At 39.6% G+C, this 18,355-nt stretch overlaps 1 protein-coding gene across 2 annotated transcripts in view; it reads right to left on the bottom strand.

Moving 5' to 3' along the window:
- KIF4A (kinesin family member 4A) overlaps positions 1 to 18,355 on the bottom strand; it is a 134,888-nt gene that overhangs the window by 13,419 nt on the left and 103,114 nt on the right. For both annotated transcript variants that reach the window (XM_040467790.1, XM_040467789.1), the window contains 5 exons: positions 7,623 to 7,778; positions 7,402 to 7,502; positions 2,428 to 2,557; positions 1,082 to 1,252; positions 592 to 699 (listed from right to left, as the gene is read on the bottom strand). In XM_040467790.1, the coding sequence (XP_040323724.1) occupies positions 592 to 699; positions 1,082 to 1,252; positions 2,428 to 2,557; positions 7,402 to 7,502; positions 7,623 to 7,778 (666 nt within the window). The remainder of the gene's footprint in view (positions 1 to 591; positions 700 to 1,081; positions 1,253 to 2,427; positions 2,558 to 7,401; positions 7,503 to 7,622; positions 7,779 to 18,355) is intronic.

Raw genomic sequence — 18,355 nt, 5'->3', positions numbered from 1 at the left:
TAAACTTCCTGGCACTTAAGACAACTAGATTCATGATTCGTGCATACGACCTTAACTAGTTTGGTTATGTCTTTGATGGGAGGTGCCAAGGAAACTCTCGAGACTGGTGGTTCAGGGAAAAAAAAAAAAGATTCTAAGTTGGATAAAATAGTGCTCCAACATGCTACTAAAGGGTGTGGTGTTCCCAGCCTCTGGAAGAGATTCAGACCTCAGGCACTTTACAAACATGTCAGGTCTCAGCTCAAAACAAGCTCAGGAAGAGACAGCTGAATGCCCCTAGGATTCTGTGGGATGACTGAACTTTCTCAACTCTTTTAGGGCTCAGGGCTGAGGCAAAGAACCAGGAGGCCTCAAAGTCTGGCATGGAGTATGTACTGTCATTTCTGTACCGCGAAGGAGGTTATTCTATGTGTGGTTACATTCTAAATACCTCTAAATTGATCAAATAGGGCCAAAAGGCCGCAGAGGTTACTAGTATAAATCTCTTTTCAGTGGTTACTCTCTGCTGAGAGTACAATGGTGTAAATCAGACAGGATTCTCAGCCAGCCTCGTGGATCCCACCTCTGGAGACCTTTGCCTCGTTATCATACCTGACACTTCAGTGTGCTCAGCAGCTGTTGTTCCTTTTCACTGACCGACTCCTCTAGCTGCTTCTCTGCCATTTGGCTTTGCTGCAGTTGGCTGAGCAGGTATAGCACCTAGGGACAAAGGAGTAAGAAAGAGGAAAAAGGAATTCCGGCTTAGTTCAAGCAGGGACCCAGATGACTCCTCTGATTTAGAAGTACGGGTTGCATTTTGTTCTCATGGCCTGAAGTAGTAAGCACGGCCACAATGTTACTCTCAGTGTTAACGCTGGAGGCTAAGAGCCACTGTATGTGTACACTTCGACAAGTAATTTCTCTCAAGTTCCTCGCTTGGAAAACTTGAAAAAGACTATGGGGTCTTTTGAAGGGAACTTCATATCCCTCCTACTGTCTTTTTATTAAAAAAAATTTTCTCCCCACTATCTTTTTAAAACTAATAACAAAAAGCAATGACCCTTTGTTTCTCAGTATAGTTTCTTGGCTTGCCAGAGTTTACCTTCTCTTGGTGCTGTTGCTCCACTCTGACCAGCTCTGCCTGTAACTCTGTCTCTATTTCAGCAAAATGATTTCGTTCCTCAAACAGCATCTTCTGCATATCAGCACAGCTGGCCTTGTTCTGTTTCAGGCTGCTTTCAAGCTTGCTGACCTGTATTTTGGAGGAGACCAGCTGGAAGGGATAAAAGAAGATCAGTTTATTTGGAGAATGGCCACCTTTCCCCATTCATTAGGCAGGAAAATGTCAGCTTTCCTGAAATGGACTGAGAAGAGTTCCTCCATGTCCAAGTCCATTCTTCTTTTTCTATGTCATATGGAATCTCCCACTGAATAGTAACAACGCTACCCAGGCCAAGAGCCCATATTTCTGTTGAGATAGATCTCTTAGAGTTAGAAGCCACTGCTGAGGTCATTTAATCTCTTGCTCTGTCTCCAGGCGAGAATAAACTGAACACAAACAGTATCTGACAACTCCAAGTTCTGAGATTTAAGATTTTCTTCCTTCGTCTTAAAGAGAAACCCATAGGGCACACCCTTATTGCCAATTATGGCCCATCTCAGAATGTCTGTGTTCACATGTTGGAACTAGTAGACACATTAGCTGGGACTGTTGATCTGGCTCTTCAGGCTAGAGTGATATCCTTTGCTGGCCTAGTTTTATAGTCTCTGCTGGCCCACACTGTGAACATCATAAATACCACTGTTCATAAGACTAAACAGGATTGCCTTGGTAGGGCAAATATGGTCACCCAATAAAAAAATGTATAAAGGATAACATTGCTCAAACTTCCAGAGTTGGAGTTTGTATGCTTGTCTCAGAGTGAAAATGCCTCAGTCACCAGAGTTGATCAACTTCAGTCCCTCTTGTGGCAATGTAAGATGATACATTATTTTAGGGTCAGTGAGGATGGATTTTCCTTAAGATGGATTCATCTTTACATGTGAAAAGATGATTAGGTTTCCTCTTTTCTAGATTGTATCTTAAACTTTTTGAATATACATGTCATAGGTGTTTCAAAAAGCAGTAAATATAAGAGCTTATGTTTAATCAGTGGCCTACTATGGCATCCTGATATTTTCCCAATAATAATAGCAGATGTTTAATGAGTACTTTCTACGCGTCAGGCATGACAGGTATCAGTTTGTAAGTCCTATATTTTTCTAAGTGAATGGCTTGTACTTGTCCACACCAGCCTTTACCCATAAAATGATTTCTCTAATGCTAGTGTCATTGCAGTTTCCAGCATGAAAAGTGGCAATAGCACTATGACAGTATTCCAAGATAACATCTTATTTCAACCTACCAAGACAGACCCCTAATTCTTGGTAGGGAAGAGTGATGCTTACCTCTCCAATTAAATATTTCAGGGCACACTTGGCTTCCAGAATGGTAGTGATACTCTCCCAGCGGTGTTTTGGCCTGTCTTCACTTTCTGCATCCAGCAACTTCTGCTGTAGGTCAGCAATCTGAGCACTCCTTCAGGGAAAGAAACAGTGAGACTCATTGCTAGTATCCCTAACACCAAGGAGAGGGGAAGAGCTCTATGGAGAAACTTCAAATAGTTTTATGGATGGAGGTACCAGTTAAATATCTTTTTTTTCTTATTTTTTAAAATGTTTGTTTATCTTTGAGAGAGAGAGAGAGAGAGAGAGAGAGAGAGCGAGCGCACAAGTGGGGCAGAGGCAAAGAGAGACAGGGACATAGAATCTGAAGCAGGCTCCAGGCTCTGAGCTGTCAGCACAGAGCCCAATGCGAGGCATGAACCTGAGCTAAAGTCGAGATCATGCATGACCTGAGCTAAAGTTGGACGTTTAGCTGACTGAGCCACCGAGGCGCCCCTCAGTTAAACATCTTTTAAATAATGATTGAGTCATCTGGTTAGGATTTTATACAGTATCTCCATTCTTGATGCAAAGGGAATCCAAGAGACTATCTTGGTTTTATTTCATTAAATACAGGTCGAAATAAATGGGTCATATAGTGGGATTTGGAAATATTTGTATCAGTAGGGCTTTTGTTGTAGTGCACTGACTGTAATGTGACTTTGTCTTGAGGCCATTTAAGTTCAGACTGTGATATAGTGGCTCAACCATGCAAGAGTAAGAGTCATGTTGGAGACCTCAAAGAAAAACAAAATCTCAAAAGAACAAGCAGGTAAATGTTCTTTGCTGGGATCCAATACCAAATTGATACATATGGCTAATGTTGCGAGAGGTTACCTTGAAGTGCCTGGCACAGGACTGAGAAGTTTCTAAGAAGACTGGATACCATTGACCCTGATTATAACTTACAGATACTTTCAGATCAGGTATGGCCTGAGACCAAGGTTTACACAATAATGCAGTTTCGTTAATAGCTTCCTTCTCAAATTTGCTATGTGTCTGGTGAGAGGTAGTATACCAGCATATGTGTGACGTGCTGCTCTGTAAGGTACTATAAAAGATGGGTACCAAAATAATCTAAGGTGGCAGTTCTCAAATCTTGGAGTTTCAGGACCCCTCTACACTCTTTTTTTTTAAGTATTTATTTTTGAGAGAGAGAGAGAGAGAGAGACAGAGAGAGAGAGAGAGACAGAGCACGAGCAGGAGAGGGGCACAGAGAGATGGGGACAGAGTCCAAAGCGGGCTCCAGGCTCTGAGCTGTCAGTACACAGCCCGATGTGGAGCTCGAACCCATGAGCTGTGAGATCATGACCTGAGTTGAAGTCAAATGCCCAACTGACTGAACCACCCAGGTGCCCCAGGACCCCTCTACACTCTTAAGAATGACTGAGGACCTCTGAGAAACTCTGTTTATATACATTATACCTATAGGTATTTACAGTATTGAAAGTAAAACTGAGAAAAAATTAAGTATTTATTAATTCACTTAAGATAACAAAAAGCCATTGTGATATATTTTATGAAAAATACATTTTCTTTTTTTTTTTTTTTTAATTTTTTTTCCAACGTTTTTATTTATTTTTGGGACAGAGAGAGACAGAGCATGAACGGGGGAGGGGCAGAGAGAGAGGGAGACACAGAATCGGAAACAGGCTCCAGGCTCTGAGCCATCAGCCCAGAGCCCGACGCAGGGCCTGAACTCACGGACCGCGAGATCGTGACCTGGTTGAAGTCAGACACTTAACCGACTGCGCCACCCAGGCGCCCCGAAAAATACATTTTCTAAAACAAAAAATAATTTGGTGAGAAGAGTGGGATTGTTTTACATTTTTACAAATCTCTGTAATATCTGGCTTCATAGAAGACAGCTGGATTCTCACATCTCCCTCTGCAACCAGTCTTTTGTGATGTGTTCTGGTTGAAATTAACATCTTTGTTAATTGTCTTTAATCTGGCCTCTCATAGATATGTAGTTGGACAAAGGAGGAGCATTTTAATAGCCTATTCAGGTAATTGTGGATAGATACTCTTCTTTGTGATTATACTAAAACCCTGCAAGTGGTAGTTCCCTAAAGTTGAAATGTGGAATTGGAAACCATTACTAGTAAACTTTTCTTACTCCCTTATGTTAAAATCCAACGGTCTATCTTGCAATCTCAATGGTTCTTTTACCCTTACAGGCTTCTGTAACATCATCTGGAGAATGTTGAGTGATGCAAAGTCTCCAAATGCGAACACATTTCATGATGTAATATAAAAAAATAAAAAATTGTTAACATCACTACTGGTCTCATCAGAAAAGTTATGAAAAACTGTCAAGCTCAATAGTGGCAGACAAAAATTTTCCGAAGTTCTAAGTTTTGCTTGAAAGCTCAAATTCTAACTTTGGTGATAAACACTGCCAGTTGTTTTCCTTGAAGCGACGGGCTCACTCTGTTCACTTTTCAGCAAAGTGTCTGCCAAGTACTGAAGTCTGAATAACCATAGTTTGTCAGTCATTCTTTCAAAGACAACTAATGTTCCATGGAAAAACAATCGTACAAGTGCTTTTCCTCCAGACAACTCTCAGACTTTAGCACAGAGCACAAGTAGTCTGTGTTCTTCCCGTTCTGTCATGCAGAATACTAAATAGATTTGAACTCAAGGGTTGAGATTTAATGAAATTAACAATTTTTACTGCTTTAACAAAGCCATTCTTTTTTTTTTTTTTACTACTTAAAAAAAATGTGGGGCTTGAACTCATGACCCCAAGATCAAGAGTATCATATTCTACCGATTGAGCCAGCCAGGTGCCCCTATCAAAGCCAGTCTTAAGTAAAACTGACTTAAAAATAAAAGCTGAGAGTGTGTGGTGGTGACCGCTAGTACAGATTGGTGCCACTGCTCTAATTCAAGCTAAGGTCTGAGCAGTTTTGTCCACTGTTGCTTTGCATGGTCATGGCAAATGTCAATATGGTAAAAATGGCAAATGTCATAATATTATTATGAAAATAGTTCTGATTGCTCAGAGACCCCTAGGGGTTTGTGGGCCACGCTTTGAGAACTCTGGTGTAATATATAGTCCTTTCCTTCAACAAGCTTATGATCAATTTATATCAACAAGACTAATAAATGTAAAAAATTAACAAATATAAAGATGACATCTGTTGTACCATATGATTGGGTACTGTAAGTTCTGAAGGAGTTTAGAGAAGAGGAGGATTAATGGGAGATGAAGAGTCAGGGAAGGCTTCTCGGAAGAGGTGAGCTAGAACACTTCAGAACTGTCAGTTGGTCATATGGCCTTTCCTGTCTCCTCTGATAATTCATGTCCCTTAGGTCTTTTAAAATTTACTTTATGTCTCTGGGGCGCCTGGGTGGCGCAGTCGGTTAAGCGTCCGACTTCAGCCAGGTCACGACCTCGCGGTCCGTGAGTTCGAGCCCCGCGTGGGGCTCTGGGCTGATGGCTCAGAGCCTGGAGCCTGTTTCTGATTCTGTGTCTCCCTCTCTCTCTGCCCCTCCCCCGTTCATGCTCTGTCTCTCTCTGTCCCAAAAATAAATAAACGTTGAAAAAAAAAATTTAAAATTTAGTTTATGTCTCATCAACTTTAGGAAAATCCCCTTGGATAAACTCACCTCTGTTTCATTACTCTCTACTTGGTACCTGTTTAACATTTAATCATTTAATTATGCACAGTGGTGTGCAGGTAAATGTTTAACAACCAACACTTAAAAAACCAGACCTGATTTGTAGCTTTTGCTAGTTTCTGTAGCATAAATGTGTGGCAAGCTATCAATGGTTTACAACAGTCCTGAAATTTTAACAAATGATTCCAATACACCACTATATCATTATACTATTTCTACTTCAGAGCAAGGAATGCCACCTACTTTCTATATATCCCAACTGCATACATCCAGTGCAACACAAAGCAGACACTCAAATGTTGAGTGATTTATAGATGTATCCAAAGATAAACAGCTAGTGTGTGTTGCTAAAAACAAATTAAATGATCTTTAAGGTCTTCTGGGCAATACAATTCTATTATCGTAAGACATTCTAAAATCTCTGTCAAAGTTTGATTCCTTCTAGATATCATAGATACTTAAAAGATAGTAATAGTAACTAGAGCAGCATAAGTTATGGTATTAGAGCCAGAAAAGGAGAAAAAGAGAACGTTCACTGAGCACTTCTAATATGCCAAGTACTGTGTTATGTACTTTATTTACTAATGTAATTTAATGCTTATGATAACTTTCCTTATATATCTACTTTGCTGATGATATCTAAACTTCTCTTCCTTCTGTACTGTAGCTCTTTTAGTATCAGTTCTTGACTTCCTCTAAAATTTTGTTTTTAGCCAGTTCTGCATTTCAGAGATACTAAGATGTGGTGCATCATAAAGAGCATGTGTTTTGGAATTAGACCAGGTTTCGAATCCCGACTCTGTATAACCTTTAGCACATTTCTTAAGATTTCTGAACTTCTGTTTAGATCTTTATTTAAATTTTATTTGAGAGAGCACAAGAGAGCACGCAGGTGGGGGCCATGGGAAAGAGAGAGAATCCCAGGCTCCATGCTCAGCAAGGAGCCCAATGCAGGGCTTGATCCCACAACCCTGGGATCATGACCTGAGCCAAAATCCAGAGTTGGACGTTAACTGACTGAGCCACCCAGGTGCCCCTGTTTAATCTTTAAAGTCAAATGAATAATACCACATAAAATGTAATAATACCTCATAGGGTATTATGAGGAGGCAATGAGAGGAGGCAATGAGAAAATGTACCCAACATGTCTAGTGAAGTGTGTGGTTCAAAAGAATTGCTATGTTCTCTCATTTCTCTACCATCAGAAAGCCTTTGAAAAACAAGCTTTTGAATCACTGGATTGATGGGTTCTCTTTTGATTCCAGGCATAAATTTTTATAAATTACAATGCCTTAGAGACAGTCCCATTACCTGAGTTCCATTTCAGTCTCTAGGCTTTCAATTTTCTTTGTAATGGAATCCTCGGACTCAGAAACTTGACCACGCAGTTCAGCAAGCGAGAATGTACGCCTCTGTAAAGAACAGTGGGAATGAGGGTGAAGTGCTAAAAGGAAAGTAACCCTCCAAAGCTGTGAGGGTTTCTGGGGAGTGCAGTCTGATTATTGATCATGTATTTCCATAAGGGCACTTACCCGGAGTTTTGGAGGTGGATTCTCCCCAAATTCCTTTTTTTCTTTGAGTTGAGCCACATCCTGAGCCAGGATCTTCCTATCTTCAAGAAGGTCATTTAGATGGCGTTTGGCTTCCTCAGTACTGACCATAACCTCAACTTCATTTCCAAGCCAATTCTAGAAGAGAAATTAGTGATGTTGGGTTAGGAATGAGGAATCACTGGCCCATGGGCTAGATTCAGCTCCAGACTTAAATTTCACTCAGAACAGAGCCCACATAAGTAGAAGTGAGATTTCCATTCATGCCCACACTCACCAAAAATTGTAATAGCTCTCCAAGAGCCTTAAACAGAAATCTCCCAGAAGGTCACAAGAAAGAGGCTTTCTGCAGAAAATCTTTCTCTAGATATCCTAGTATTTTTATACATCGTCTTTGCCTTCTCCATTTTCTCCTTAACTTTTGTCCTTAACTAGTCCTGATAAGGAATTGAAGTATATTTTGATCATCTGATAAAGAATTGAAGTATATTTTGATCATCTGTTGATTTTAATAAAGATACCCATTCTTGTTTAAAAATTTTTTTAGTTGACACATACTTTTACATTCGTTTCCTATGTACAACATAGTGATTCAGTATCTTTATATGTTATGCTATGCTCACCACAAGTATAGCTACCATCTGTCACCATACAACACTATTACAATATCACTGACTATATTGATGCTGTTCCTTTTATTCCCATGACTTCATCCCATAACTGGAAGCCTGTACCTCCCACTCCCCTTCACCCATTCTGCCCATCCCTCCATCCCTCTTCCCTCTGGCAACCTTCAGTTTGTTTTCTGTTTTTATAGATCTGCTTTTTGTTTATTTATTTTGTTTTTTTAGATTCCATATGAGTGAAATCATATGGTAATTATCATTCTTGATCTGCCTTATTTCACTTAGCATAATACCCTAGAGGTATTAGGTTCATCCGTGTTGTTGCAAATGGCAAGATCTCACCCTTTTTATGGCTGTGTAATATTCCAGTGTGTGTGTGTGTGTGTGTGTGTGTGTGTGTGTGTGTGTGTGTGTGTATGACATCTTCCTTACCCATTCATCTATCAATGGACACTTGGGTTGCTTCCACATCTTGGCTATTGTAAATAACACTGCCATAAACATGGGGTGCAAATATCTTCAAATCAGTGTTTTCATTTTCTTTGGGTAAATACCCAGTAGCAGAATTACTGGATCATATGGTATTTCTATTTTTTAATTTCAGGAACCTCCATACTGTTTTCCACAGTGGCTGTACCAATCTACATTCCCACCAACAATGCATGAGGGTTCCTTTTTCTCCACATCCTCGCAAACACGTGTTATTTTTTGTCTTTCTGGTTTTAGCCATTCTGACAGGTGTAAGGTGATATCTCGTTGTGGCTTTCATGTGCATTTCTCTGATGATTAGTGTGATGTTGAGCATCTTTTAGTGTACCTGTTGGCCATCTGTATGTCTTCTTTGGAAAAATGTCTATTCTGGTCTTCTGTCCATTATTTGATCAGATTGTTTGGATTTTTGGTGTTGACTTGTAGAAGTTCTTTATATATTTTTGATATTAATCCCTTATCAGATATATCATTTGCAAATATCTTCTCCCATTCAGTAGGTTGCTCTTTTGTTTTGTTGTGAATTCGTTTATCAGTTCTAGCAGTTTTTTGGTGGAGTCTTTAGGGTTCCTATATATAGTATCATGTCATGTGCAAATTGTGACAGTTTTACTTCTTCCTAACTGATTTGGATTCCTTTTATTTCTTTTTGTTGTCTGACTGCTGTGGCTAGGACCTCCAGTACTATTTTGAATAGAAGTGTTGACAGTGAACATCCTTGTCTTGTTCCTGACCTTGGGGAACAGCTCTCGGTTTTTCCCCATTTAGGATGACATTAGCTGTGGGTTTTTCATATATGGCTTTTACCATGTTGAGATATGTACCCTCTAAACCTACTTTGTTGAAGGGTTTTTATAATGAATGGATATTGTACTTGGACAAATGTTTTTCCTACATCTATTGAAATCATCATATGGTTCTTACTCTTTCTCTTATTGATGTGATATATCATGTTGATCGATTTGTTAATATTGAACTACCCTTGCATCCGAGGAATAAATCTCACTTGATCTTGGTGAATAATTCTTAATATATTGTTGGATTCTAGTTGCTGGTATTTTGTTGAGGATCTCTGCATCTATGTTCATCAGAGATACTGGTCTTTAGTTACTCTTTTCTTTGTGATGTCTTTGTCTGGTTTTGTTATCAGGGTAATGTTGGCCTTATAGGATGAATTTGGAAGTTTACCTTTTTCTATTTTTGCAATAGTTTGAGAAGAATAGGTATTAACTCTTCTTTAAATGTTTGGTAGAATTTGCCTCTGAAGCCATCTGGCCCTTGAATTTTGTTTGTTGGGAGTTTTGTTTTTTGTTTTAATATAATTTATTGTCAAGTTGGCTAACATACAGTGTATACAGTGTGCTCTTGGTTTTGGGGGTAGAGTCCTGTCATTTACTGTTTACATACAACACCCAGAGCTCATCTCAACAAGCGCCTGCCTCAATGCCCATCAACCATTTTCCCCTCTCCTCTGGCCCCCCCCCCCCCCGCCCCCAGGAGTTTTTGATTGCCAATCCAATTTTTAAAAATTTCTTTAAATGTTTTTATTTTATTTTTGAGAGAGAGAGACACACAGTGAGAGCAGGGGAGGGGCAGAGAGAGATACAGACAGAATCTGAAGTAGGCTCCAGGCTCTGAGATGTCAGCACAGGGTCCGACATGGAGCTTGAACTCACAGACTGCAAGATCATGACCTAAACCAAAGTCAGATGCCCAACTGACTAAGCCACCAGGCACCCCCCGATCCAATTTCTTTGCTGGTAAGTGGTCTGTTCACATTTTCTATTTCTTCCTGGTACAGTTTTGGCAGTTCATATACTTCTAAGAATTTATCCATTTTTTTTCTACGTTGTCCAATTTGTTGCCATGTAGTTTTTCATAATATGCTCTTAGAATGGTTTGTATTTCTGTGTTGTTGGTTATTTCTCCTCACTCATTTGTGATTTCTATTTTAGTCCTTTCTCTCTTTTTCTTGATAAGTCATTTGAGAGGTTTATCAATTTCATTGTTTTTTTTTTTTTTTTTTTGCAAAGAACCAGCTTCTGGTTTCATTGATCTATTCTATTGTTGTTGTTGTTGTTTTACTTTCTATATATCATTCATTTTTGCTCCAATCTTTATTATTCCTTCCTTCTGGTGGTTTTAGGTTTTGTTTGTTGTTCTTTTAGCTCCTTTAGGTATAAGGTTAGGTTGTTTACCTTGGATTTTTCTTGCTTGTTGAGGTAGGCTTATATTGCTATAAGCTTCCCTTTTGGAATCACTTTTGCTGTATTCCAAAGGTTTTGGACATTGTGTTTTCATTTCTATTTGTTTCAATGTACTTTTTAATTTCTTCTTTGATTTCCTGGTTGATGTATTTATTGTTTAGTAGCATGTTATTTAACCTCCATGTAGTTGTGGTCTTTCCAGATATTTTCATGTGGTTGACTTCCAGTTTCATAGCATCGTTGGTCAGAAAAGGTTCATGGTATGACTTCCATCTTCTTGAATTTGCTGAGTTGAGGCTTGTTTTGTGGGCTCATATGTAATCTATTCTGGAAAACGTTTCTCTGTGCACTTGAAAAGACTGTATTCTGCTGTTTTAGGATGGAATATTCTGAATATATCTGTTAAATTCACATGTTCCAGTGTGTCATTCAGAGCCATTTTTCCTTGTTTATTTTCTACTTAGATATCTGTCCATTGGTGTTAAGTGGGGTATTAAAGTCCTATACTATTTTTGTGTTATTATTATTTTGTGTTATTATACTATTATTGATTTGTTCCTTCACATTTACTAACTGTTTTATGCATTTGGGTGCTCCTGTTCTGGGTGCATATTTACACTTGTTATATAGTCTTGTTGGATTGTGCCCTTTATTATTGTATAGTGTCCTTCTTTGTCTCTTGTAACATTCTTTGTTTTTTTAAATTTTTTTTAAATGTTTTTTTACCTTTTGAGAGAGAGAGCGAGCGAGCACAAGAAGGGGAGGGGGAGAGAGGGAGGGAGACACAGAATCCGTAGCAGGCTCCAGGCTCTGAGCTGTCAGCACAGAACCTGACGCGGGGCTCGAACCCATGAACCATGAGATCATGACCTAAGCCGAAGTTGGACGCTTAACTAACTGAGCCACCCAGGTGCCCCCAACATTCTTTGTTTTAAAGTCTATTTTGTTTTATATTAAGTATTGTTCTTCTGGCTTTTTGCCAGATAGATGTTTCTCCATCCCCTCACTTTCAATCTGTAGGTGTCTTTAGGTCTAAAATAGGTCTCTTTTAAGCAGCATATAGATGGGTCTTTTTAAAAATTATCCATTCTGGGGCGCCTGGGTGGCGCAGTCGGTTAAGCGTCCGATTTCAGCCAGGTCACGATCTCGCGGTCCGTGAGTTCGAGCCCCGCGTCAGGCTCTGGGCTGATGGCTGGGAGCCTGGAGCCTGTTTCCGATTCTGTGTCTCCCTCTCTCTCTGCCCCTCCCCCGTTCATGCTCTGTCTCTCTCTGTCCCAAAAATAAATAAACGTTGAAAAAAAAAAAGAAAGTTATTATTGATAGATATGAATGCATTACCATTTTATTACTTGTTTTATAGTTGTTATTGAACATTTTCTCTGATCTTATTTTTGTTCTTCTTGCATGGTTTGCTGGGGTTTTTTTTTGTGATACATTTGGATTTCTTTCTCTTTATTCCTTGCATATTTATTAGTGGCTTTTGATTTGTGGTTACCATGAGGTTTGTAGATAACATCTACTTATAGAATTTTATATTAAGTTGATGGTCCTTTAAGTTTGAACTCATTTTTTACTCCTCTCCCTCCTACATTTTGGGTATATGATGTCATATTCTACATCTTTTTGTGAGTTTCTTGACTGATTTTTTACAGAAATATTCACTTTTACTGTGTTTGTGTTTCCTACCTTGATACTGTCATTTTTGATCTTTTCATTTCACACAAAGGGTCCCCTTTAATATTTCTTTCTGGTCTGGTTTAATGGTTATGAACACCTTTAGTTTTTGTTCTTCTGTAAAACTCTTTATCTTTCCTATTCTGAATGATAACTTTGCTAGATACAGTATTCTTGGCTGCAAATTTCCCCCATTCATCATTTTGAATATATCATGCACTCTTTCAGGCCTGGAAAATTTTTGCTGAAAAATGGGCTGCTAGCCTTATGGGGTTTTCCTTGCATGTTACTGTCTTCTTTGGTCTTGCTGGTTTAAACATTTTTTCTTTATCACTGTATTTGGCAATTTCATTACAATATGTCTTTGTATGGATATCCTTTTGTTGATTTTGTTGGAGGTTTTTTTTTTTTTTCAACATTTATTTATTTTTGGGACAGAGAGAGACAGAGCATGAACGGGGGAGGGGCAGAGAGAGAGGGAGACACAGAATCGGAAACAGGCTCCAGGCTCTGAGCCATCAGCCCAGAGCCTGACGCGGGGCTCGAACTCACGGACCGCGAGATCGTGACCTGGCTGAAGTCGGATGCTTAACCGACTGTGCCACCCAGGCGCCCCTGTTGGAGGTTTTCTATACCTCCTGGATCTGGATATCTGTTTCCTTCCCCAGATTAGGGAAGTTTTCAGCCGTTTCTTTAAAAAAATTTTTTTTTAATGTTTATTCATTTTTTTTGAAAGACAGACAGCATGAATGGGGGAAGGTCAGAGAGAGATGGAGACACAGAATCTGAAGCAGGTTCCAGGCTCTGAGTTGTCAGCACAGAGCCTGATGCGGGGCTTGAACTCATCAACAGTGAGATCATGACCTGAGCCGATGTTGGACACTTACCTACTGAGCCACCCAGGCAACTCTCAGCTATTTTTTAAATAAATTTTCTGTCCCCTCTTCTTTGTCTTCTTCTGGGACTCCTATAATATGAAGATTATTGTTTGATGGAGTCATTGAGTTCCCTACTTCTATTCTTGTTTTACATAATTCTTTTTTCCTTTTTTTGTTCAGCTTGATTACTTTTCATTTCTCTGTCTTCTAGGTCATTAATTCATTTTTCTGCTTCTTCTAGCCTGCTGTTCATTGCATCAGGTGTGTTTCTAATCTTGTTTGTTGCACACTTCATCTCTGATTGGTTCATTTTTATCTCTGTGTTAAGGGTCTCTCTGATATCTTCCACTCTTTTCCAAAGTCCAGTGAGTATCTCCATGATCATTGCTTTAAATACTCCATCAAGCAAGTTACTTATGTCTGTTTTGCTTAGATCTCCAGCCATGGCCTTGTCCTATTCTGTCATTTGGGACAAATTTATCTGTCTTCTCGTTTTGTCTAAGTCTCTGTGCCTATTTCTCTGTGTTAGAAAAGTCAGCTATATCTCCTGTTCTTGAAGGTAATGGTGTTATGAAGATGTTTTGTTGTCTGTTCCTTGTAGTGTCCCCTTTCTACAGAGCCTGGTGCTTTTGGGAGTGTCTCCAATGTGTACTCTGTGTGCACTGCATCTGTGTCCTGGCTGCTTTATCCTTCTGCCAGTTGTCTGCAGAGGCTTTCTTTGTTGGGGACAGTGTTTGGTCTCTGGCCTGAATCTGGCAATTGTTTACTAGGTATGCTCTGGTCTGCTTGTAAAATGGGACCTATTGCCACTGACACCGGAACTGAGGTTCTGCAAAACTCCCAGGTTGGCAGACACAGTGTGAGCTGGTGTTTGGGACAGTCTTCTGGGGGAGGGGGCTTGCCACACTTGGACTGAGGTGAGCGAGACTGAGAAGGGGGGTTTCACCACAGCATGGGTGAGCAGAGCTTCGTGTAAGCAAGTTAGGTAGTAAGTGTCAGTGCTGTGTTCCTGTAGGTGCCTTTGTGTTTATGCTGAGAGATAGCAGAGGGAAATAGTGTCTGCCAGTTTCTTTATTCCCAGAGAGGTCTTTCCATGAACGCTGCCTTTCTGGGCAAATGAGCAAATACCGAAATGAGCAAATACCCGCTCCACTGTGTGCTCAGGTGCTCTTCAGATCACCATTTCAATGCTGAATGTCCAGGCATTGTTAGCCTTCCTTCTCTCCAAGAGCAGTACAATGCCTTTCAGGGTCTATCTGAGCTAAGCCCATTGACCTTTAAGACCCCAGGCTTTAAGCTCCACTGGTTGTAAGAACTCACAAAATTTGGCCCCTCTCACTTTACAAACCAATTGCTATGGGGATTCATTTCCCCCATGTTGAGCTGCTCTGTGTGCTAGTCTGTCTCTCACCCTTCTCTACACTGCAGCTACCTCCCCACTGCAGTGGCCATGATCTTTTTTTCTCCCAAGTCCCATCTTTGCATTTCCTACCTTCTTTGATGTGGCCTCTTCTCTACCTTTAGTTGTGGAGTTTGTTCTGCCAGTCTTAAGGTTGATTTCTGGTCTATTTAGGATGATTTGATAGTTATCTAGTTGTGTTCATGGGATGAGGAGTGTCTAGGATGCTCCTACACTGCCACCATCTTCCCCTTCTCTCCCCTAACTCCACAGCTTTTAACACTTTGATCGTGTGATAGGATCAAGCACAGTCTTCCCTCCTTTTTGTCAGTGTAAACCATGATTTGAGATGTTGTATCATAAACTGGTGAGTGAACCACTGAGTTGCCAGAGGGAAGGGGGTTGGAAGGATAGGCAAAATGGGTGAAGAGCAGTGGGAGATACAGGCTTCCAGTTATGGAATGAATAAGTCATGAGAATAAAAGGCACTAGTGCTGGAATTGGTATTAAGGAAATGCTTGCTGACTGAAGGAATCATAACTATACAGATCCCTATATCTTATCTAAGAAAATTTTCAACATTCCTATATTCACGCATCTTTAATGAACTTAAACATAATCAAAGGCCTAGTGACTGAAGAGTGTATCAGAGAGAGACCGTAGAATGTACGTAATAAGGTTATATAATGATTATGAGAATATAATTCTAGATCCAGATTACATTGTAGCTCCTTCTATTCTTTTTTTTCTAAATATAATTTATTGTCAAGTTAGCTAACACACAGTGTATACAGTGTGCTCTTGGTTTCAGGAGTAGATTCCCCCAAGTAGCTCCTTCAATTCTTAGTGATTGGACCTGGAAGCAAGTCCTTTAGTCTCTCTGTGACTCACTTTTCTCATCTGTAAAATGAGGATCATAATCATCCCTATACCTCATAGGGTTGTTTTGAGAATTACATGATTAATATATAAAAAATATTTGACACTTCTTACTACATAATAAGTACTCCATAAATGTTAGCTTTTCTTACCTAAATCAAATAGAGTAACCCAGCATATCTATGGACAAGGCAGTTTGGGAGAAGTCTAGTGATCTCTTTAACTTCAAAATTACTGAAAACAGCTATTTCCTGAGTGCCTGCTATGAGCTAGGTACTGTGACAGAGTTGGGTAAAATTTAGTATCTGCTGCCTTCAGGAATCTTTCCTTCTTGTTTTGAAAGATTTTCCTGGTGAAAGTCCTTGATATTCTAAGATTTTGGTCACACATGCTAATATGTTAGCATCTGTTATAAGAGTTTCTTGTAAAAGTTTCAGTAGTTCAGCATGTGATTACTCAACAAAGAGTTTTTTCTTCTGCACACAGCTATAGCTACTGGTATATTCCTCAAAGATGTCTGCAAGCTTTCCTGAGGTCTCAATTTCAAGTTCGTTTACCTCAGGCAACCACTGATTTGTTTCTATTCCTAAAATTGTGTCATTTCGAGAATATTCATTAAATGGAATCCTATAGTATGTGAACTTTTGAGATTGGCTTTTTTCACTTAGCATGATGCCCTTATGATCCACCCAAGTGTATCAATAGTTTATTCCTTTTTTTTTTTTTTTTTTTTGCTGAGTAGTGTTCCACTGTATGGATATACTAATTTGTTTATACATTCTCCAGTTGAGAGACATTTGGATTGTAGTTTTTGGTGAATACAAATATAGCTGCTTTAAACACTGTCATATAGGTTTTCATGTGAATGCAAGCTTTCATTTCTAGAGGGTAAATGCCCAGGGATGGGATTGTTGGCTCATATATATATACATGTCTAATTTTATAAGAAAGTGACTAGCCATTTTCCGGAGTGGCTATACCATTTTATATTCCCACTAACAATGTATGATAATTCTATTTTCCCAGTATCCTTGGTATTGTCACTATATTTTATTGTAGCCATGCTAATAGGTGTGTAGTGTATCTTATCTGGGCCTTAATTTGCTTTTCCTTAATGGCTAATGATGTTGAATATATATCTTTTATTATTTTAGAAAGAAAGGGGGAGAGAGAGAGAGCGTGAGCAGGGGAGAAGGTCAGAGGGAGACAGAGAGAAAGAGACAGAGAGAGAGAGAGAGAGAGCATCTTAAGCAGGCTCCATCCACAGCATGGAGTCTGACACGGGGCTCAATCCCAGGACCCTGGGATCATGACTTGAGCTGAAATCAAGAGTTGGATGCTCAACCAACTGAGCCACCTAGGTGCCCCTGTTGAATATCTTTTCATGTGCTTATTTGCCATCTGCGTATTTTCTTTCATCAAGTATCTGCTCAGGTGTTTTGCCCATTATCTAATTGAGTTATTTGTTTTCTTATTTTTGGGTTTAATAAATCCTTTATGAATTCTGGATATGATTCCTTTGTCAGATATGTAATTTGCAAATATTTTTTCTAGTCTAAGGTGTATTTACTTATTTATTTATTTAAAGTTTATTGGGGCGCCTGGGTGGCGCAGTCGGTTAAGCGTACGACTTTAGCCAGGTCACGATCTCGTGGTCCGTGAGTTCGAGCCCCACGTCAGGCTCTGGGCTGATGGCTCAGAGCCTGGAGCCTGTTTCTGATTCTGTGTCTCCCTCTCTCTCTGCCCCTCCCCCGTTCATGCTCTGTCTCCCTCTGTCCCAAAAATAAATAAACGTTGAAAAAAAATTTTTTTATTTAAAGTTTATTTATTTATTATGAGAGAGAGAGAGCCCACATGAGTGGCAGAGGGACAGAGGGAAACAGAGAGAGACAGAGAGAAAGAGAGAGAGAGAGAGAGAGAGAGAGAGGGAGAGAGAGAGAGAATCCCAAGTAGGCTCCACACTGCCAATGTGGAGCTCAATGCGGGTCACAAACTATGAGATTATGACCTGAGCCTAAGTCAAGAGTTGGAAGCTTAACTGACTGAGCCACTCAGGCATGTCACTTATTTTTTTGAACATTGTCTCCCTAGGGTCTTTACCAGAGCAGAAGTTCTTAGTTTTGGTGAAGCCTAATATATTCACTTTTTCTTTATGTATTATGCTTATGATGTCACTGAAATTTTTATCTTATGTTTTCTTGTAGAAGTGTCACAGTTTTAGGTTTTACATGTATGTATGTATGTATGTATGTATGTATGTATGTATGTATGTAGGCTTCATGCCCAGCACAGAGCCCAATGCAGGGCTTGAACTCACGACCCTGAAATCAACACCTGAGCTGAGATTAAGAGTTGGGACACTTAACCAACTGAGCCACTCAGGCACCCCCAGGTTTTACATTTAGATCTATGGTCTACTTTGAGTTCATTTTTGTATAAGGTGCAAGGTTTAGGTTAAAGTGGTTTGTTTGTTTTTGTCTATGGTATCTAATTGCTCCACAACATTTGTTGAAAACTCTCTGCTACTTATTAATTGTGACACCTTGGGAAATCATCTAACCTC

This window comes from Herpailurus yagouaroundi, unplaced genomic scaffold, assembly GCF_014898765.1.
Source record: "Herpailurus yagouaroundi ecotype Mexico unplaced genomic scaffold, PumYag 67569, whole genome shotgun sequence".
In the NCBI taxonomy this organism is placed as follows: Eukaryota; Metazoa; Chordata; class Mammalia; order Carnivora; family Felidae; genus Herpailurus; species Herpailurus yagouaroundi.
This window is presented reverse-complemented; position numbering and strand designations above follow the sequence as displayed.